Here is a 23,301-nt window from a genome sequence, read left to right as displayed (position 1 = left end):
ATACATAGCTTGCTTTGTATATTTGTTTGCATGTCAGCTCCTCTATTAGATTGTAAGTCCCTTGAGGAGAGGTGCTTTCTTATGCCTCTTTATGTATCCCTATTGCTTAGCACAGTACCTGGCACACAGTAAGTAAAAAATTTTTGTTGATTGACTGCTACATTTAAATGAAGACAAATAATTGCAGAGATGTTAATTACTCAGAGTTGGGCCAAATCAACATAACAGAAATGACTCCTAAATTAAAGTATATATTTAGTGCTATATTAAACTTAATATTAAGGGCTTACTTAATAGAATTAGATAAAATAATGATGAAATTCATCTCAAAGACCATTGATTTCAAGACATATACTGAAAAATGTAGGAATGTAGGGAGTATAACATTACCAAATATAAAAAACTTAACAAATTTGTGATCATCAATACCATTTGGTAGTTGCTTAAATGAGGAAAACTGAAGGAGGTACCTTTTACACCTATGACTAGGGTGAGAATTCTTGAGCAAATAAGGGATAGAGGTCATTATAGATAATAAAATTCATTTTTTTCTACTACATAAAATTTAAAAGGTTTTGCATGAAAAAATATCAATTGCCTCAGTTTTCAGTCAGGTAGAATTAGAAAAGCAACATTAATTGGGAAAAATCCTGATTGGTTTACATCGCCAAAATCAAAATGAAGATACTACCTAAATTAATTTATAAATTGAATATGATAATCAAGCTCAGTTTAATATTTAAGTCATTTTTCCATTAATTATCAATTTCACAGTCACTTTAAAAATTCCTATAATAGGTCTTTTAATATCTGACATTCTCAGTGTCCAGGATCCAGCAATTATACTAAACATCTTCCCTGTCACACTAAAAAGTTCAGATTTTTTTTTCTAATATATGGTAGAGGAGATGTATTCTCTTCCCAAGTTGCTGATAATAGGCCCCCTGTCCCCTTCCTTTGGAGAAGCAATGTCTTAACTTATCTGACAATTGTCTTCTTTAACTAGATCTAAAGCCAGCAGTTGAGTGACTCATTGAGAATTAAGTTATCCTTCATTTCATTACCTTTCTCATATGTAAACTTCTTATCTTTTAGTTAGACAAACCTCCTTATTCTCTCTATTTATTTCCAATTGTAAACTTCAAATTCTGATGACTTAGTGTGTGGAGTCTCCACATCTCATTTTCTTTGGTGATCTAAGCACCATGGGTACAGGGAAGCTTTATATGGTCTCAGTTCCCCATAAAGATCAACTTCAAGGTTTTATACTCTCAATTTTGACTGCTTAGGACTATGTCTTCCGTTTGTAACATTGCTGATATGGAACTAAATAAATACCCTGTGCTTGTAGTTTCACCTTGTCAGGTTTGCATGAAATCACTTAATGATTTAGGTAGGGAATGCTGGTATAGATACATACTTTGAAGTTACAGAACATTAGCACTGGAAGGAACATTAGAGATCACTTAGTTCAGCTTATTTCTTTTATGGTAAAGAAACTGAGTCCCAAAGAGATTAAATTATTTGCCCAAAGTCACATAACAATTTGACTATACATACAAAATCAAATGTGAAAAAATATAGTGACCATAAAGACAGTATTAGAGAGTATAAAGAGAGTACAGAGGTGAGGCTATCATGCTTATAGCAGTAGCTGCTAAGGTAAAAAGTGCATTTTTTTTTTAACAAAATGAGGTAATAATCTCTCTGGGAAGATTACTACTTTTCTCCTGGCAGGAGAGTACAATTAAACTGTGACCCTTTGAAAATATAATTTCAATGGGTCAAAATTTTAATACATTGGCCCAGAGCTAGACCACCTCCATATATTATAATTCATAATTAAAACTACTTAGATCAGAATGCGAATAAATTCAGGAAGAACAGCTAATCTTTTGGAATATTAACAAAAATCTTATAGTCAATGGGATTGATACTTAAAACTTAAAATAGTGTCCATTTTGAATGATAATCTAGGTTATCAAACTATGATGAATGAAAGGGAAAATTTTTCAAAGTTGTAGGTGAGATGTGAAAGCCTAGATGAAACATTCAGTGGATTTCTTTACAAAGGACACTTTGACATGCCTCAGAGTGAATCCAAAAGGAATTTTCTTCAGAATGAAACTTATCAGGCCTACAAAACAAATTTTATACTGTGTAGGTAGGAATTCTTTCTGGCTAACAGAAAGATTAAATTGATATCACTTTGTGTAACGTTATCTGGCACCATAATGATCAGTGTGATACATATTTTTGGTTCTGAAAACAGCATGAAATATTGAGAGATTAAAATAGGTAACTGTGTTAGAAACAGAAGAAATAGAAGAAAAATCTGAAATGGGGCCTCCCCCTAGGAAGAGACCAATCCCAACTTGGCTTTGTGTAAAGATGGTATCATGTTCAGCAGTAATATTACATTATAAATACAAATACTTTTAGATGTATCATGTGAATGTACTGGGAAAGGCTTTAAGGAAACATAGAGTTTCAAATGGAAAATGCGGATCAAAAGCTGGTGCTGGGTACAAATGAGGAAAAAGCATGGTTTAGGAGGATGCAACTGTCTAGGAGACAGTCAGTGTGGATATGGAGTGGAGAGACCTCCATTCAATTCTTATGTGAAGACATGAGAAGAATTAGCTAATTTGGAAGATCCAAGGTAGTCTGTATTCTGATTCATGAATTAGTGAATGAAACCAAGTAATTTCAGCTCATAAGGAAGTAGATTTAAGTCCTCTCTTCCAGTATCACAGTATTATGCATACACGACAAGAAATCAGTTGCTCATGAGTCCTTTCTAGTAGAAGCCAATTTCTTAGTTGTTCTGTTCTGTTCTGTTTTGCTTAGTTGATAAAATGAAGTAGGATTATATGATGAATAAGTGACTGGATTAATTAATTAAAAAATATTTGTGTTTACTACGTGACAAGCACTATGTAAAGTACTAGGGATACAAATAAATAATGTCCCTGCACTCAGGCAAGTTACTTTCTAAGTTGCAAGTAAACAACACAGATAGGGAAAGGTAACCCAGGAGGATTTGGACAGGGGTGAGTTGATTCATCAAGCAGTCAAGTGATATGTTCTTTCCAGAAGAAATATTACTATTGATTTGGTTACTATGCACTTTAAGTTCTTTCTATAATTATGAGTCTATGATTCTCTGTTCCTTGTGAGTGAAAATGGATCTACAGTAGAATCAACTACTCTGCAAACTATTGAATTTCAAGGATCTGGAACCTTTATATCTTATCAATTTACCTCCATACTCTGAATTCATACCCATAAGAAATAACAGCTTTTTGAGAGTTTTTTTGATTAAGAAACAAAACAATACAAATTGATACATCCAAGTTCAATGGAAAATCCATCAGTGTATATTGTACAAAGAGTATTAGAATTAGTGGGATGTAAAAGAGCTGGGTATGAATATCTGCTCTGCTTGCCCTGTCCCATTAGATTGTAGGCAGGGACTATTTTTTTGCCTCTTTTTGTATCCCCAGGATTTAGCGCTTGTTCAGTCATTTCAGTCACGTCTGACCCTTCATGAACCCATTTTGGATTTTCTTGGCAAAGATATTGGAGTGGTTTGCCATTTCCCTCTCCAGATCATTTTACAGATGAGGAAACTGAGGCAAACAGGGTTAAGTGGCTTGCCCAGGGTCACATAGCTAGTAAGTATTGGACTAGATTTGAACTCAGGTTTTCTTGACTACAGGCCCAGTACTCTATCTACTGCACCAACTAGCTGCCCTTGGGCTTAGCACTCAGTAGGCTTTTAATAAACACTGAATGATTGTTTGCTTGCTCTGAGTTTCCTCGTCTAGACTAAGCTACACCAGATGATTTTAATGGTTCTGTCTCACTCTAAATCCTATCCAGGAGCTGGACTGCTACTACATACATGACTTTGGATAACATATAATCTTGTTGAGCCTCAGTTAAGTCAGGGGTAAAGCAAGCATATCTATCACTTTTTGCAATAGATATAAAACAAATTGATTTTCATTTAGGCAACAGCTTCCTTGTTGACTTCAGCAGCTGAAAGTTGATATCTCAAGTAAGTATATGAAAGTGAATCAAGAGCAATACCCTGAATTATGCTATAGTTGAATGCCAAGATGATTCCAGAGACCAACACAGGGCACATAATCAAAAGTCCAAAGCAAATAGAGCTATCAGTACATTCTCTCTCATTTAAAACTTTCAGACAATTTCATAAATGTAGTTACAGAAAATCAGCTGAAGTCTTCCACATTACAACTTATAAGTACACAGAGAAGTCAAAGTCCTTATCAAGTAAAAAATGCTAAATCCCACATACACAGGTGGTGTAAGGAGGTCATGATCACTATCTGAAGAGGCATAAGCTAAAGTAACTATATATCACCCAGAAGTATTCTCTCAAATTAAGAAGTCCTACTTAAGATCATAGGGCACGTGACTGATTATCAGCATCACTGGAATTTTTGAATTTATTTTACAGGCATGATTTTGGCCCTAAGTTGAGTATTTTGCTAGCATTTCATTTAGAGAAGAACCATAGAAGACCTGGGAAAGTTTAAACTGTATCTTAAAATGAAAAGCAATATGACCTAAGGAAAACCTGTAGAAATATTAGTGGTTATTTTTGGTTTAATGAAAAAAGGGCAATTTTTCTTTAATAATTTAATTTGAAGAATAACTTTAAATGGTTTGGATTGTAATGCTTCCCAGAGGCCTTGCCATCCTGATTGGTTAGTCAGACAAATTTATTTGATCCACTATCTAAACTTTCCCACATCTCAGAAAATGCTTCACAGGTCTAGATACAACTCTTTATTATCTTAACTGCCATTAGGTAGGAACCACCCAGAGAGAGCTCTAGGATTAGGATCAAATCAATGCTGTCATTAATTTGAGACACAGTATGTCAAATAAATTAATCAGTAAAAATTAATCAGAAAATCCATAAAAATTTATTAAATATATTTTAGGCAATGTGATATTCTTTATGTATACAAAGAAGGACAAAATATAGCCCCTGCCCCCTAAGAAACTTATGATAGAATTGGGGAGACAACATGCAAACAAATATAAACAAAGCAAGGATAAATAGGAAATCATTAACATAGGGAAGGTATTAGAATTGAGATTTGAGAACAGATTTCCCAGAGACCACCCTCAACATTCCTGTGGTTTCCCACCACTCCCTTTACATGAATAGCCTCACTGTCCCTCAGTGTAAATGGCTGGAATGGTCTTGCTTTTGTTTTTATATCCTGATCTCTTACAACTATGCTTAACAAACAATAAAAGCTCAACAAATGCTTTTCATCAGTTCACTAGTCAGCTGTCTTAAGCGTGACTAGCTGGACCCGGACAAAGTAGAACGAAGCTGGTAGTTGAAGGACCTTCTTTTTATGAGAGTAAGGTTATCTTATAAAATATTCTATCACTTGCTCATAGTTCAATAATTTTTGTCTTCTTGTTGTGTAAATGTACTTTTGTTGATTACTAATGTCCTGTTGGTTGCTCTGTGCCAAACAGAAAGTATATAAGACCCTGAACTATGCTACTTACTAAAAACAGACAGTGTAATGGACTTTCAGTTATTATCCTTCTCGTTTTTTAAAACTGCGAACAGCATCCTGTTTTTAAAAGAGGCATTAAGATATTATCTATGTTCACTGCGTGTCAACCACCGCATACCTCAGAAATAATGACTAAACAATTTAAAATTTTTCTTTGAACTTAGTCAACAAAGTGTTAAGCATTTACTATCAACTAGACACTAGAGATACAGAAAGATAAAACCAGACTCAGTCATTGACCTCAAGAAGTTTTCTAATAAAGCTAGATTAAGACATGAACATAATCATGATACCAAATGGAAGACAATATACATTTAAATGATCAATTATTACATGTCTTTAAATATTATTTTTGTGTAAGTAAAATAATAGATTTTATAAATGCTAAGGAAGCACTAAATTGTAATAAATAATACAAAATCATCTTGGTACCTTATTCCGACACTAGGAATATTTTAATTTTCATAACTCTATATTTGTGCCTGTGTATAAAATTAGATTTTATTACAAGTTTGAACATGAGTGCTAACTCATGTACATTTAGACAGTTACAAATAAACCTTTGTTATGTTGAGGAGGAGAGGGCTGGGAGAAAGAAGATGTGAATTATTCCTTGAAATTAAGAAGACTCAATTTTTTTTTTATCATTGGGTAGAGGTGAGAGAAAATATTTCTGAATGGTAAGGCAAAATAGGATATTTCATATGGTACGGGGGCATACTAAACAAAATTTAATAGCTCCAACACAATTTCCAGTAACAGGTACTCCAGGAAGAAAAAGGTCAGATAGTTTGTATTCAATGCTATTATTCTACTTCTATTTCCTCAGCTTCCAATTTTTCAATCATACATATGAAATTCACTACATAATAGCTGATTTACTGCATTGGAAAAGAGTTATTTTCCAATCTTCTTTCTGACAAATACCTTCAAACCTCATATTCCATAGATACCAAGAGAGGAAGCAAAATGAAATGGTACTAAGGGGAAAAAAAATAAAAAGAAAAGACCAACAATCTAAATCAAACAACAGACAGGAGGATAATTCAGGTCCCGAATATCTAAGAATCCCCTTAGAATTTACTTTCAAATACAGGTCTGTGTGTAGGCTTTGTATAGCCAAGAAAAACAAACCTTCTCACAGTAATGTCAAATGAATATCACTTAGAAATGAATTATTTTATTAGCTGTTAAATGACTAAACTATAAACTCTTTTTGGCTGCTGCTTCTGATATCCTTCTTCTTCCTCTTACCTGATAGGTGCACCTTTAGCCTGTGCAGGTCTCAATAACACTGTTATAGTGGTGGCAGTTTCATTGAGGGATGCATCAATTCCTTCATAATCAGGTAAGGTGGGAGCTGATTAAAGGGAAAGGGAGAAAAAGAGGCTTTGATCAAGTAACACAGTTTTGTCACTGTTTGAGTGTAAACAATGTTGAATTCCAAAGGAAATGAAAATCAATGCAATGTTTAATTACCAAAAACGTTCATTAGGAGAAAGCAAACAACACTAATTGCTACAAATCTATAGGTATTTGCCATCATTTGAATGTGTTGGCAATGAATATTTTGTTGTTGATTTTAAATGAAAGAGACTGAATGGAAACCATGAAATGGAAAGAAAATTGAGGGAAGCTTGCTTATACAAATAAGACTCAATTTATGACACTTAATAAATAATCATGAAATATTATCAAGGAAAGTCACTGAGCTATTGTGCTGGAAGGGACTCTTAGACATTACATAATGAAAACTTCTTACTTTGTGGATCTAGAGCCTAAGCTCCAGAAAAGTCAAATGTTTTGCTCAAGGTGACACCAACAGTTAATTACAGAGCCAAGGACTAGAATCTAAACCACTAGGTTTTCAATGTTGTCTTCTTCCATTATATCACAGGTGTATGTAAAAAGAACTTTCTCATGTTGAGCATTTATATTATGACTGTTTCTAGGCACATGAACCATTATGACTAGGTTTGATTAAGGAAAAAAAAAGGAAAAATAGCTTGTATTCAGCCAATCATTGGGTCTTATATAAATCAGAAGTGCCTAATACTTTTATGAGGAACTTTTTCATTATCTAAAGTCAATGAAGTTGGTTGAAGCAGGAGAAGAAATTCAGTTAGTGAATAAGAGATGAACGGGAAGGAGGAATCATGGTCCAATGTGCTCCTCTGGGCAAGAAACAACTTATCAGAGGCAGAAGTGATTGTTGGATAGTATGTGGTATGTATTTGTGGCAATAACTGCCACGAGGTATGGCTACCCAGTGACGAATAATGATTGAGGTCAAAGGTGTCAAACACAGTGGACTGCAACATTCTTAAGGTTAAAACTAAACTAAAATGTTTGGGAGATATATAACAAAATAAATGGAGATACAACAGAACATAGATAACATTACTATATGGTTTTCTAAGTTAACATGCAGTTCACCGGGATCTTCATGTAGTTTGTTGGCAGCTACTTCTATTTGAGTTTGACATGATTGAACTAAATAATACAAAATGATTCAATGGATGATAATTTTTACTTTTCAACAACTCTGATATACTATATAGATAAAATATACCAATATAAACTGCTATATCAGTATGTTTAATATAAATGCTAGGAAGAAATGTACAGTAATATATTTCCTAAATGGGATGAAAATCACAAGTACTTAGTAAATGTTTGTTGAACTGAAATTAAAAAAAAATTAATTTTAACAAACTCCCTACAAAACTTCTAAAAAGTCATTGCTTCCTTCCTTCATTCTAAAGGAATAAATTTTGGTCAACAGAAAGGACTTCTAATCATGAATTATATGGTTATGTAATGGTACTGCTAAAATATGTTTTAAAAAGTGACTTGAATTCTGATAATTTTTATCTGAACAGGTCAGAGGAACTAATATTTGAGATACTGACAAAAGTGATTTTTTTATATTCAGTGAAATAAATTCATTTTAACAGGAAAATTGGAAGGAGTAGAAGAGAATACCACAAGGATCTTATAAAACACTGAAAACTACATCGGATCTTCTTTAAGTTTTTATTAATACATATATGCACAGAAATCTCTGATATGCTGAACTGGTTTTCACATTTTGCTAATATCAACATGAATAATTCTAGTGGAGAGAATAAATGTCTCAGAGAGGAAAAAGTACAATGACGGCTAGAGGTTTTGGTTTTTTAAGTCAATTTTGACAAAGTTTAATAATATCTTTTGGCAATAGTGATCTATATACCTGGCAATGAGACAGACAGAAATATAAGTACACTGTTATATTTAACTGCCATCACTTGGCTATGTAGATGGAAGACAATGGTCAGTTTGACCAAGAGTTATAAGTCAAATTGTTCTTTGAACTTTCATAATATCTCAACAAAGAGTAGTGATAAATACTGTTTCTGACCACTACAGCTTGCACAGGAACAAATGTATTAGATGCAAAGATTTTATAATGAAAATTCATTTTACTGGTATTCTCAAAGAAAAAGAACAGAAACCTCTGATTTTGATTAATCCAGATAAAGTATAAGTGAGATCTATGAATTTTTTGTTTTGGGAAAGGGGTGAGATGTGAATTCACATACATATCTATGTCTATATTTCTATTTAAATGTGTATCAATACACAGAGTCTTGACTATGAGGAAATAGCTCCAATATGATATAGTATAAAATTAGCATTTTAATACACTGAGTGAATAGTCCTATCAGTAACTTTATATTTATAATAGTTGTATATAAAATAAAATAAATTTGTATGTGAGCGTAATTGATAGCACAAGAGAGTATCTTTTCACTCATAGTTCAATGAATATTGACAAATGGTTTTGAAAGAAGAAAACAATAATTTATGTTGTGTAACATCATTTTTAGGTACCTCATATGATCTTTATACAAAGGGTAGTTTATTAATAAGATCTTCCTATGTTTCATCTTTTTCCCTATATTTGTGCGTGTATGTGCTTGCACCTATGAGCAGAAAATGTGCTTATTTAAAATGAACTATATCCCAGGAAACTGAAAATGTAAGACAGATAGACAAGAAGATATTATTTGTGATAAGAGCAAGACATCTCCATCCTTATGAATTTATTCCAAGTGATGGGAATTAGTTTTCAGGGAAAATTTTATTCCATTTGAAGAGCTAGTGACATATTTACCAATTTCTCCAAGGTATTATGAAGTCTAAAATAGGTATCTGTGATGAATTTCGTAATTCTTTTAAGAGATAAAATAAAAGGAAAAATAATTTTAAAATTAATAGTGTGTAGTTCTTATTTAATGTGAAGGTAGGCCAGTGTAACTATGTAATTATTTGATCTGAAATTATCTTAAGTGATTTTAAACCATGCTTAAATGTATCAAGATGGATTGTCAAAGGCTATCTTTAAAAAGAAATGCATGGATGTTCCCCCAGAAGACACTAGTACAAACCAAAAAGACAAAGAATCATATTTCCATATCATTTATTTGAATACCTGAGATGTTGGTTGTAACGTTGATTGCTATAGCTGGCCCAAAGCCTTTGACCGTACTGGCTCTGATGAAGAACTGGTAGGTTGTCCCAGGGTGGAGATGCAAAAATACATGATGCGTACTGTTCCATAAATTTGTCACAGTCTGAGGAGGTCCAGCCACAGGAACAGCAGGATCAAATGACCTAATGCTGTTATAGCTGACCTGTTTGTTAAAGAAATATATGTCCCATTAGCTGTTTCTCTCTATTCTAGCTAATTGGTCCTAACTTATCTCACAGTATCAACTCTCTTCCTTCTCTAATCAATCCTTCATCCAACTGCCCAAATGATATTCTAAATGTTCAAATCCAAACATGTCACTCCACTGCTCAAGAACCCTCAGTGGCTTGCTACTCCTTCTAGGGTCAAATGTAAACTCCATTGTCATTTTAGGCCCACAATCATCTGGCTTAAGTATGTCGTTCTGGCTGATAAAACATTTTTCTGGTCACACTCTCTACATTCCCATCAAAGGCGACACCATATTCTTCCACGTACATATTATTTCTTCTCCAATATCTGTGCCTCCTGCATAGGCTGTGGTCTTCACCTCTCCACTTTGGGCCCTCTAACTTCATTCAATCTTCAGTTCATGCACCATCTTTTTGAAGAGGTCTTTCCTCACTTCCCGAGTCGGTAGGATGCCCACTATATATTTATTTTGTTTACAGCCTTTGTGTAATTAACTTGTGAATATATCTCTTTAGTAGAATGCAAACTCCCTGATGGCAAGCAAGAACTGTTTCATTTCTGTCTTTGTATTCCCCAGAGGCTAATACAATGCCTGGCATGTGGTAGCCATTTAATAAATGCTTTCTGGTTTTAACTGAGTGAATGAATGCTAAATAATCCATTCCTAAATAAAACCATTTACTTGCTGGGTTATTTTTTCAATCTACTTCATTTAACTTCCTTTCCTTCTCTTTTTTGGCATGCACATAGAATCATGTTTAGAATTTTGTGGCTATAGATACAGAAATCTCCTTTGTTATCTCATTTTCCCAAGTCAAACAACACATTTTTATGCAAATAGTATTCAAGGTATGATAATATAATCACAACTTGCTTGGAATACCTTCATGATTCCCACTTCAATGATGCACTTGCCTCATTCTGTAGCCACTGGAAATTTAAGTATTTGTAAGCTTTAATCAAATCTAAGTAGGAACAGATATCCTTATATATACATCAATGCTTTTTGACTTGATTCTTTAGTAACTTCTCATTTAGGAAAAGGAGGAAATAGACAAAAATTCTGAAAATGTGTGTATTTTAATATCCGGTTTATCCCATTCTTGGACTCATGAGCAGAGAGCCTCAAAGAAATAACCAGTCAGCTTAAAACTCCAAGAGTCAGATTTATATTGACCTTTTACTATTCTTGTATTACTTGGCAAGTGAAATTCCCAGGTCTCTATTAAATCAGAACTTAGGACAGCTATCCATTAATATTATAAGACTGAAAATTAGTGTTCTGTATATTTGTGAATTCTATCATTTATTATACATAACCATGAAGAAGACTGATTGACATTGCCACCACCCACCCCTGCCAAGGAAAAAAAAAGGTTACACATTTAGATTAGGGTTTTGAAAATTCTATATACTGTTTCATGGTAGTTTCAATACTCAGTATCAGGGAAACATTATTTATAGGATCAAATATATAAAAATGCAAAGGGCTTTATAGATAATCTATTCCAACATCTTCATATGTTGATGAGGCTACTGAGGGTCACAGAATGGAAATGACATGCCCATGAGGCAACTAGTAGGCATGGTGGAGAGAGCACCATGCCAGGAATTAGGGAGACCTGAATTCAAAACCAGCCTCAAACACTTAGTAGCTGTGTGATCCTGGGCAAGTGACTTAACTTCTACTTGCCTTGGTTTCCAGAGCAGTAAAATGGAGATAAAAAGAGAACTAAAGGTTGTTTGGAGGATCAAATGGGATAATATGTATAAGTGCTTTGCCCAGTGCCGGGCACTTAGTAGGCATCATATAAATGCTTATTCCCTTCCCTCCTTGCCCTTTCTACCTTTCATGATCACATAGATAGGAAGCAGCAGAGCAAGGATGCAAACCCAGGAAGTTCTGATTCCAAATCTAGCAATCTTTCCACTATTTACACAATAAAAAAAAATTTACAAACCACACTTAACTAATAATGATTAATATTGTTCTTTCCTAAATTTTACTTCCCTCTTTTCCTACTCTGTTTTATCTCCCTTCCAATATGTTTATGCACATTAAAATGAACATTTTCATCAATACCTCATATTGAGTGATAATTCCATTTGGATCCAAAGGTTCTTTCCAATTCAGGAAGATCTTGTTTTCAAATGAGGTTCCTTTAAGAGACTTGACTGGAACTGGACCAGGCACTACAAACAAGATGGGTTTTGTTAGAAACAAATATATGTATGTATATGTACACACACACACAGAAAGATTTAAATCAGATATGTTAGATCAACTAATTAGATGTTTATTTGTAAATATGTATATGGCATGTATACATGAATTGTTTATCTATATAACTTCTATCTATAGCTAATCTGTGTATATTAGAGACTACCTAGCCTGAGCAGAAACCTCTCATGGACAGGATTCTACAACCGACTGGCAGGGAAGTTTTGACTTGAGCATAGGTAGCCTGGTGACCTCCTGATCCAGGAGCTCACCATATTGGTGTTGAACTATGGCAGACATCTAATAGGCTTTAGCCCCATTGTGAATTAGAACTCAAGCTAAAATGATCCAATAGCTTCAACGTCTCCACTAGCAGAGATTATATAGAAATACTGCCATGGCCAGCTTGAAGACTTCTTAAATTTAAAAAGCCATAAATTTATCTAATGACACTGGGTTCATGTTTGCAAATAGAGAACTAACTAAGGTACATTCACTGCAGTACATACTTGGAATACAAGAATTTTCCAAAAGCGATGTTATTTCTTAGAGTTATGAACAGATTAAATTCAATTTTGAGTAGAGAGCATGGTATACCATAGGCACTCAATAAATCTATATTGAATGGAAATGAAGTGCTTTGAGATGAAAGTATGTAATCTGGTCTAACTTCATTAATCCTCTTAGATAATATTAATACATTTGTTTCAAGAACAAGACTGTAATTTTCAGATAGAATTTTGTGAACACTATGACAGACCAATGAGCCTTAGCAAACACAGTTCATAAAATAATTAACTATGATTAATAAAAACTGTTTAGATCCAGAGAAACTGAAAGCCAAACCAAGTAGATTCCACCATGTCATCCATTACTACTCAGTTTGGCATTGTCTCAAATACTTTTCTCTAAACAAATAAAACCCCAATAAACACAAATTCATAAAAATGGATTGTTAATGGTGAAGAGCTTCAGCTGGTGCTGCTTTAACCTTTCAAATGAAAAACATTTTTCAAAGCTAACAGCCAAGGGAAGTTAAAACAGCAGGAGCTGGGTTTTCTTTTTGGTTGTTATTTTTTTAATCAGCATAATCAATTATGAAGTATCCCCAGGTGTAACAGGGTTTGAAGCTTCACCCCAAACCCTGTTTATGCTGAGAATAGTTCATAATAACTGATAATCACAACAGCAGCAGTTTGGAAGGCCTAGGGAACTTCCATTTATAGTATATCCTATTTTGATTCTCTTGTAGTTTATACTTTTAAACATAAATTCACCTAGAGAGCTAGGTGTTGCTTTTGAAAAGTTAGGGAAAAAACAAGTAGAAGAAATATAATACTTTTAAAACATGTGCCTCATACTTCAGTTTTTAAAGTTTTTTTCCCTTTTAAAGCCAACCTAAATATCTGCTTGCATATTTTTAATTAATATTTTTCCTTAATCTAATGTTCTAATGAACTTCACACATGACATTTTCAGGGAATGCATTTTCAAAGTATACTGCAATTTCGTGAGGAGAGAAATAAATTAAAAATCACTACATCAAAGGAAATGCTTTGCACCGTGGCTAGCAGCATCAAGGCAAAGCGAACAGTCTGTCACAACAGTGAGATTCAATTCAATCTACAAGGAGACCATGAATGATGACATGACCTCTGGGACAGGCAACATAATTTGGCACATTAATAATAAATTCATGAAGGCAAAGAAGCCCACAGTAAACAGCTGAGACGCCAACACTAAACTTCGTAAGAACTGTTCATCCATCTGTCAGTGGAAGACTTGGGGAGAAGTTAACTAAATGCATCCAAGGCTGTTTTGCTTCACTGTATTGACACAGATTATGTAACACATAGAGACTGATAGGCCATGACAACCCCTCTGTGTGTTTTGTGGCATTTGTTGATACTATTGTAGGCAGGGCTTTGTTTTCTAAAGGAGTGTCTGTTGTTTCTCTTCTTGTCAAAACAAGCACGTTTACTAGTTTAATTAAGGGAGAAAGATTCCTCCATTTATCCTGTCTGTCTTACAGACCCCAATCAATGAGGACATATCTTATCAGAGAACTGCACTTATTAAGTTCAGTCAACACAGATTTTGCTAACAACTTTAAAAAGGAAGTGGGCATGGTAGGGATATGTAGGGGCATTTTAAAGTCAGTATGTAGCATTCTGGATTTTAAGAATAGGCAAGCAACAGCAGTTAAAATGGGATGTGCCTTTTCTATCCATTCTCTTAAGTTTCAATGTTCAGCAAATAAAGTTCACTTCAAAAAGTTCCATGAATTGTTCTAGCCCCCAATGGTCATCCTGTATTTAGCTCAGGGCGGTCACTGAGATGGACATGGAGAGGAGAAAACAAGCTGCTTCCAGAAGTTGGCCTAATTCTCCTGGGGAATCTGGAGTGAAAAGAATGCTTTATACAACTTGCAACTAGGCCATGGAAGTGACTAAGCTGGAGGGTAAACTACATAAAAGCAGTTTGGCAGCACTAAGAGAGATGCTATTCTGCAGTTTTCTCCCTTTGAAGGGGGGATCATCTTGAGAAAGCTGCCAATTTCTCTGTATACCTGTGGTTTGGCTAAATGTAGCATGAAGTTGGTAAATGGCTGTCACCATGGCAACAAATAGGTTGCCATGGGACATCATTGTATATCTCCACATCATCTCTTCCTTTCAATGGAGAGCCAGAAGTTTGACTTATTACTTTATGGTCGTGTGCTAATATGACTTTAATAATTCCCTTCAGTATTATTTCAATTAATTTAGGCAAATAGAGAAAACTCCTGAAAATGATTATACTACAGAGTTGGGGGGGAACGGAAGATTCATGAAGACCAATGATATAGAGGGCAGCTACAATAAGAGAGCATAATGGAGTCTTTAAACTATAATCATCATAAATGGTTTTCACAACATATGTATAACAACCCTCTACCCAAGTCCCCCATAACAGGTTTTTTTTTTCTGAGCTAACTCATATTATTAATTTTTATGACTTCTACAATAAAAAATGACACCAAAACCTTCATACAAAAAAGTTCTAGCCTTGTACTAGGAAAAAAAGTATCCAATAAATTAAATATAAATTCTACCTAAGGGTTCTGGTGGGAAATCATTCTAGTGTGGCTTGTGTGATTTATGGATATCCCCAGAATTCTTTTTTGTCAAATCATATCTTTTTTATTATATGGCTGATAATTTATTCTTCCACCATGCATGTAAGGAAGCAATAATTTGGTACAGTGACTTAATCAGATTGCCACCATCCATTGATCTTTAAACAATAGATTATGATTTGTTTTCTCTCACCTACTCCCATCCCCAAAAAGAACATTAAGAAGGATCTTGTATTGTATATTGAAAATGTAGCTCAAATGGGGAAAAGATGAAAATAGTCTTATATTATAAAACTGTCGAAATTTGCATTTTTTGGTTAAATCTTACAATACAAAAAGGGAGTATGTTTTAAGTTGTTGCCATGACAAAATCATGCAGCAATAACTGCATAATAAAAACAGCAAAAGCAAACTCTAAAGGACTAAGATTAAAATTAATAATATAGTTAATGGTATTTCAATTTACATATGAATTTCCTGGAGCGGAGGGGAAATAGGAAAGTCATAGCTTTGCCTAATTTAGAACCTACTTTAAGACCCACAAGAATTCATTTTTATTACTAACCTATTTATACATAGGTACCCAGAAATTTACTGTAATATGCATAAAACAGCACGGGTATTATTAATGTTATTTGGGATATACTGGGAGGAGAGGGGCAAAAGAACACAGGATGCAATAAAAACGGGTCATATAATGGCTACATGGTGATCAACCAAAGAAGCATAAAACTCAAAACTGGCTATAAAATTACAGATTCTAAGCATTTTTTCTTTCCAACAAAGACCACATGATACACTTGTAAAGCAATACTGCCAATAACTTGTTTAAAAAATGCCTATTGGGGCTTAGGTAATTCAATGTCTACTTTGGATGTTGATAGAACTCAAGCAGATTCAGGTGAAAGCCCAGTAAAGAGCAGATTAGTGCTAACCCATAAGTAGCTGCATTCATGTATTTGAATTCACTATTAGAAGCTCTAATTCTGTAAAACAAGATCATTACTTCTAGGCCAGTGGAAATATGTAGTTAGAATTCAAATAATGCAACCACTAGGGGGCAGTGGGGAGAGGATCCATTCTCACTAATCCCAGGACCTAAATTGTATTTACAAACCTCACAAGGTTATTCTCCAGCTCCCCAGCCTCATCTTCTCTCATCTTTTGATTTTTAAACAACTATCTTTTTCTCTTCGCACAGGAGAATTTTCAAAGCAATTAGTTCTAAATATATCATGAGTGTGGTAGATAATGAAAATATTTTCATTGTTGCTACAATCAGGAATTAGCTCAAATAATAAAGATGAATCAGTTCATTTGAAACTGATTGAACTGTATTTGCCTTTACCATCTCCCTGGGGTATAATTGTCTAGATTTCAGTAATAGATTGATAGGTTTTCATTTGGACATCAAAAGCTATAAGAAACTTTGATTAATGTTTACACTGTCACAATACAGGGAAATCAATCTGCCCAATCGGGATAGGTCAGCTGGAGTCACATATACATTTTTCAATCTGGGTTATATGTAGAAGAAACCTAGGCCAAAATGACAGGTTCAGTACTACGAGGGATATAGAAACAGTTGGGCATGAAATCTGAACTCATTTTTGACATCCCAAAAAAGAATCATAAAATCTTGAACAAAGTCTTTGATTTCTTTCTAGGCTACTTCTGACTTCTTTTTCTTGAAATTTCACCTTAGTCCTAAAATTCACAGTTTGGATGTCCCATTGCCCAAATGGTCTCTCCCTCTGAGTGGATGAATCCTCCTAGATCCTCCATTTAAGGAGAATGTACAAGTCAGAGAAGATATCATCCCCTACCAGACTGCACCCAAGACTTTCTTCACCATGTTCCTGTGTCGTGTACCATTCCCCATCATCACAACTTTTCATCTTCTTTTTATGTGTTGTCTTTCCTCAATAAAATTTAAGCTCTATGAGGGTCAGGACTGTCTATCTTTTTGCTTTGTATTTGTATTCCCAGGGATTAGGCTGACCAAGAAGTAAGCACTTAATATGTGACTGTTTAAAAAATAAAAAGATGGCTGATTAGGGCAAAGTATCAATTCCTGCAGAACTTTATATGATCTGTTTGGTTTAATCTTATTAATTTTTATTTTTCTAGGCAATCAAGAATTCTATGGATCTTCGTTTTTTGACATTGAACATGTTAGCTGTCTTTCCCACCCAGCTTTAAATCATTTCAAAAGGTGATAAAAACGCTAACTATGCTTTAATGAACACTACAGATAAAAACAAGTGTAATATGAGATCACAAATTTTGGTTTTTTTAAAACATTTTGATAACTGTTTCAATGATTATTTTCCTTTATAATCCTATATATTTTATTTGATGTATTTAAAAATATTCTGAGAAATGGTCCATTGATTTGATCACAGTGACAAAGGGATTCAATCCACTAATCAACAATATTTTAGTCAAATCAAGTAACAAGTTAAAAATTCACCTACCTACACTTTTACATCTATTCTATTTTTATCTCTAGTTTGTTACCACTTTTTTTTACTGTTCTTTCACCAATATTTGGTGAACTTTTTTTTTCCAGTCTAAAGATTATTCATAGATTCTGGGTGGTTTTATTTTCTGTCACCTATTAATACAGCACCATCCCACCCTGCAGGTATGAGTGTGGGAGATTACTAAGGAAGAAAGCCTGAAAACACAACCATGAAATGAAGACAGAAGAAAAGAAAAAAGCATACAAAAAAGGCCAATCTGGCAGCATAGGAAGCTTACCAATGAGCTTCAATTTTCATATGGCATATAGGTAACTGGTTCTTCAGCTTCTTACAGCTTTAGACTATAGGCTCATGTCAAGCTTTGTGGGATCATTTGCAATCAAGTCTCTAAGAAGTTTCCCACTATCTTTACTCTACCCAGCAACTCCTTTATGTTGATCAGAATTACATCCAGAGTAGCCATTCATTTACTTGCTCAAGGTTGAAACTGTCCATAAGGTAAGGCAAGTCAAGAATTTCTCAGATACTCTGCTAGCTGTGCAAGAAGATTCCAAGCAGATGTCAGAATATGTTTCAAGTCACCCATCACACTCTATCTTGTAGAGGTTTGACAGCACTGCTATATTTTTCACAGATAGAGCATTTAAAAGCCAATATAGACTGCAAAAATTATCTAGTTCAACATAGGGAAACTAAGACGAGAGAGATTAAGTGAATTGCCTAAGATCAAAAGTTAGTTTGTGACAAATCCAAGAAGAGCATCCAGGCCTTCTGACTCCCAGCCCAGCTTAGACAGAGGAATTCAAAGAGAATACACTTTCTATTTTCTATGTGTTTCCATGCTATATGTTCTTTTATTTCTTTTGTATGCAAAAAAATAAAAAAAGGTAAACATCTCATAGATCTGATGTTATGACTGGGTAGTATTATACATGAGACTCTTCTTTTTAATTAATGCTTCATGAATTTGTCAGAATATCTTATATGTTTCCTTTGCACATGAAAATGCTCTTTATAATTTACAATGCCCCATTAGCTGAATTTAGTGTTATTCTCCCTGTAAATTAAAAGGAGAGAAGCCTGTCTCATTGGATCTCATTCTCTTCTCAAAGAGCACAAATTGAAGTCTTGTAGATGTATATAGTAGGGGAGGGAAGATGTCTGGTATTTCCCTCCTCTCTGTTACTAGGATTCACCTGAACTGCAACATAGTTAACTGGTCAAGAACAGAAAGTGCAAGAGAGCTAGAAACAATCACATTGTTGTTTCTTCCTCTAATCCCATATTACTCATCAGATCAAATGGTGAAGAGTGACCAAAAGGAAAAAAAAAAATCTAAGGCTGAAGCATCAAACAGCAGGATGAATACTAGATTTTGAGTCCAAAGACTTGTTTTTGAGCTTCAAATCTAAGGTATAATCTGAGCCAAGTCATTTGACATCTTGGGGCTTTAGTGTCTTTCTCTTTTAGACAAGGGAGAAAGGCCTAGAGCAGAGATTTTCAAACATATGGCCCAATGCAGCTGACAACACTTCTGAATGCAGCCTTAACCAGATTAAAGCGTAATTGACAAACATTTAACAAAATAAATAAAAATATAACAGAACACATTAATATGTTAAGGTGGGGTTTTTTAAGTAAAAATGTCTCCCACAGGGATCATAATGATTGGTTTAGTGCCTCTCATTCCTATTTGAGCTTGACACCACTGTCCTTGAGGATCTCTCACTCTAAATTTATGATACTTTGATCTGTAGATACACAGACATATCACAATTGTATGTGTAGAGGACACACGAAAGACAGTACGGTATAATAGATGGAGTACTGGACCTAAAGTTGAGAAGATCTCGGTTCATATACCAGCCATGATATTTACTGGTTGTATGATCCTGGGCTATCCACTTAGGCTATATGAGCCTACTTCTTAAATTCTAAAACAGAGGTAATTACATGTATATTAGGTACTTCTGAGACTCAAGTGAGATACTTTATTTAATGGAATTTATAAACTTTAAAGTGTTCCAAGGTTTGAAGCTCGTTTAAGTTCATATTCCATGCTGCTTGACCTGCATACTATAATTGCCAGTTACAGCTCTGCCTCTTGGAGGTGTGATGACTGGACCCCAACCTAGTATTAAGATCTGTTTAAAGCAGTAAAAGACTTTTAGCACATTGAGATGTTATTTAAAAATATAAATATATTAAATATATATAAATAATATATAAATATATTAAATATAAAATATATTTAAAAATATATTTATAGGCTTGAATATTACATACAAAGATGTGTTATATTTGGTATGTATATGAATACGCTTAAATATTTATTACTATTTGCTAGTTAATAATAATGATAAATAAATAACGACCGCTAGCATCTGCATAGTGCTTACTACATGCTAGGCACTGTGCCAAGTGTTTCACAATTATTATCTCATTTGAACCTCATACCAATTTTGCAAGTTAGGTGCCATTGTTGTTCTCATTTTACAGATGAGGAAACTGATGCAAACCGAAGCTAAATGACTTACCAACGGTTACAAAGCTAGTAAATGTCTAAGGCCAGATTTGAGCTCAGGTCTTCCAGACTCCTGGCCCAGCAAATATACAAACTAGCTAAAGGGCAGTATGGCTCAATTAATTAAAATTCTTCACTTAATGCTTTTTTTTAGTAAAACAGATATTAAGATAATTAAAAGATGATAAGAAATAGTTCTATTAACATTTGATGATATACCTCTTTCCCTATTATCAAGTGATGAAAGACTTTCTCCTTACTGGACTTATATGTCAAAAACACTTTAAACTGAGATCTGAGAATGTCACATCACTTTCCTTTGCTAGAAAAACCTGAAGCCACTAATATTGGATTTATAAATTGTAAAAATGTAATGAACACATGAATGCTTTACCAAATACTTTGACATACAGACCGTAATAGTTAAAACTATTAAACTTTTTTTTTTAAACTGCCTTACAAAATCCTCAATCAAAGCTTTATCTGTAACAAGGTTCAAACATATAACTGAATTCCAAATAGCATTTGGTAGCTTAAATGAGAGAACTAATCAGTCTCATTGAAGATAACGGTATTCATTTTAATCTTAAAAAATAGAATTTATCAAGTTTTCAGTCAAGTTTAGTCTAAATCAAACTAAGAGTAACGTGAAATTGCTAAATATTTTCCTTTTTTTGTAACATGGTATGAGCATACCATCTTCATCAGTTTGAATAATTGTCTCCTCGCTTTCCTTCCTCCCTTCAGGATTGGTTAGGATCATCTTGAGGCTGACATTTGTGTAAGGTGGCAGATGGCTCACAACATGCTGGGGCGCTTTGGGGTCCATGTCCAAGCAGTCAGCCTTGCTCTCATTGTGACCACGGAAGTAATGGTAGCAAATAGTGACATTGAAAGTGTGGCAACGTGTAATGTTGTAGCCTAAAGACTCCCAGTCCACTGCGATGTGTCTTGCTTGGATTTCAGCAATTTTTAATGTTTTTGGTGTTCTCATTGGTTCTGTAAAACAAAACAAAAATGCAGATAGTTCCATAAGCATTACCACCACAAATGCAAACTTGGAAATGAATTAGAATCTGTTTATCTCGTCTCCCACCTTGAATTACAGATATCCCAAATCTATTTTTCTTTATGGGAAGGTTCCAGATCAGTGATTGTGATTTATCCATTGTATAAACAAAATGGTAATTAAAGCATCAGCAATCCAAAGTATTTAGTACCATAATAAAAAAATGCTACAAAAATAGACACAATACTACTACAACTGTCATTGCTAACTTTTCGCCTCTCTTTTCTTCTGTTGTTATTAATTGAGTAAATTAGCTAATATATCATAATGGAAAAGAGTCAACATGTTCTGCACTATGATTTATCATGCCACTAAACTACATTGTATGCTAATTACACTAATTGTGGTACTAAACTACCACTTTCGAAAATGACGCAGATATTAATTAACATTTATTATTTCAGTAATGATGTTGTTCATCAAAGCAGGAAAGCTGAGAAAAATGACAAGAAAACATTTGGATGTTCACACTGTCATCCTTTCCCTTTGGTCCCCTTCCAACTCATTCCTAGGAGGAGCTCACGGTTGATCATTACAGCACTGTCACCCATATCGAACTACTATTTGAATTTCCATTCATCTGGAAAGTGCCAGCAGAACAGTGGGCAGTCCCAGGGATCTATCAATTCATCACTGCTTCCCCAGTGTGTTCAGCCCTAACAGCAGAAAAAGTTTAATAGTCTAACTTAATTAAAATACTGATACACTGAAAGCCATGACCACAACTACACACATACATAAAAGAAACCAACATAAGAGCATAACCTTATTGTATTTGTTCTTCAAAGAAAGAAGAACGAAATTCTAGGTTGAACCTTAACTTACCACTCTCGGTTCAATGTTGATAGACTCTTGGAGTTAAAATGAAAGAAGAAACTCCCTTCTCCCTCATAAAAGACATTCTGGGCCTATGTTTAGAGACTTACATTTTTGAAATTTAAATCTCAATTCTGCAAAGATAATCAGCAGGGTGCACAGATGGCAAGTCCAATTTGGAATTCTAGTTCAATGTATTTAATATGCAACTTGAAAGATGCTGGTGGCCATTTAATTTAAAATAACAAAGTATTTTTAAAAATATACACAAATATAACTCTTATACTATCTGATGCTTTGATTTCAATGCTGCTATTCTGTCTTATGAGAAGTTAACAGGACACAGTCTCTCCCTTTGAGTTCTACAATTCCATTAAGAGTTGAGGACAGGAAGGTAGAATAAAATATATTTTTTTTTTCCATTCAACTCAGCTAGGGTTTTCTAATCATCAATTATGTGCCCAATTCTGGGCCAGGACTTCGTCCAGAGAAAGGGAGAGCTTGCAGCTAGGTAGATATCCTAAATAAGCGTTGGTTCCAACAACTTAACAAAGTGCACAGCATGGCTAAAAAATCATCAGCTAAAATATAGGAAACTACACACAATGAGACAAGTGAAGTAGCATTTTGTAGGAAAGACATATGGTAACTTAGTGTGGAAAAACAACATATCAAAACCTATGCATTCAATAAAAATTGTAATAATTCAATTCTGAAAATAGAAATATCATGCACAGTGCTCTGTATGGAATAGAATCATGCACTGATAGGAATTTATGATAC

The 23,301-nt window shown here is 34.2% G+C and overlaps 1 protein-coding gene across 3 annotated transcripts in view; it reads right to left on the bottom strand.

Annotated features, from left to right (window-relative positions):
- Positions 1 to 23,301, bottom strand: part of PTPRK (protein tyrosine phosphatase receptor type K) — a 732,727-nt gene that overhangs the window by 156,508 nt on the left and 552,918 nt on the right. For all 3 annotated transcript variants that reach the window (XM_036768513.1, XM_036768511.1, XM_036768512.1), the window contains exons 8-11: positions 21,330 to 21,632; positions 12,368 to 12,477; positions 10,054 to 10,255; positions 6,831 to 6,936 (exon numbers count right to left, since the gene is read on the bottom strand). In XM_036768513.1, the coding sequence (XP_036624408.1) occupies positions 6,831 to 6,936; positions 10,054 to 10,255; positions 12,368 to 12,477; positions 21,330 to 21,632 (721 nt within the window). The remainder of the gene's footprint in view (positions 1 to 6,830; positions 6,937 to 10,053; positions 10,256 to 12,367; positions 12,478 to 21,329; positions 21,633 to 23,301) is intronic.

This window comes from Trichosurus vulpecula, chromosome 7 (genome assembly GCF_011100635.1).
Source record: "Trichosurus vulpecula isolate mTriVul1 chromosome 7, mTriVul1.pri, whole genome shotgun sequence".
Taxonomy (NCBI): Eukaryota; Metazoa; Chordata; class Mammalia; order Diprotodontia; family Phalangeridae; genus Trichosurus; species Trichosurus vulpecula.
This window is presented reverse-complemented; position numbering and strand designations above follow the sequence as displayed.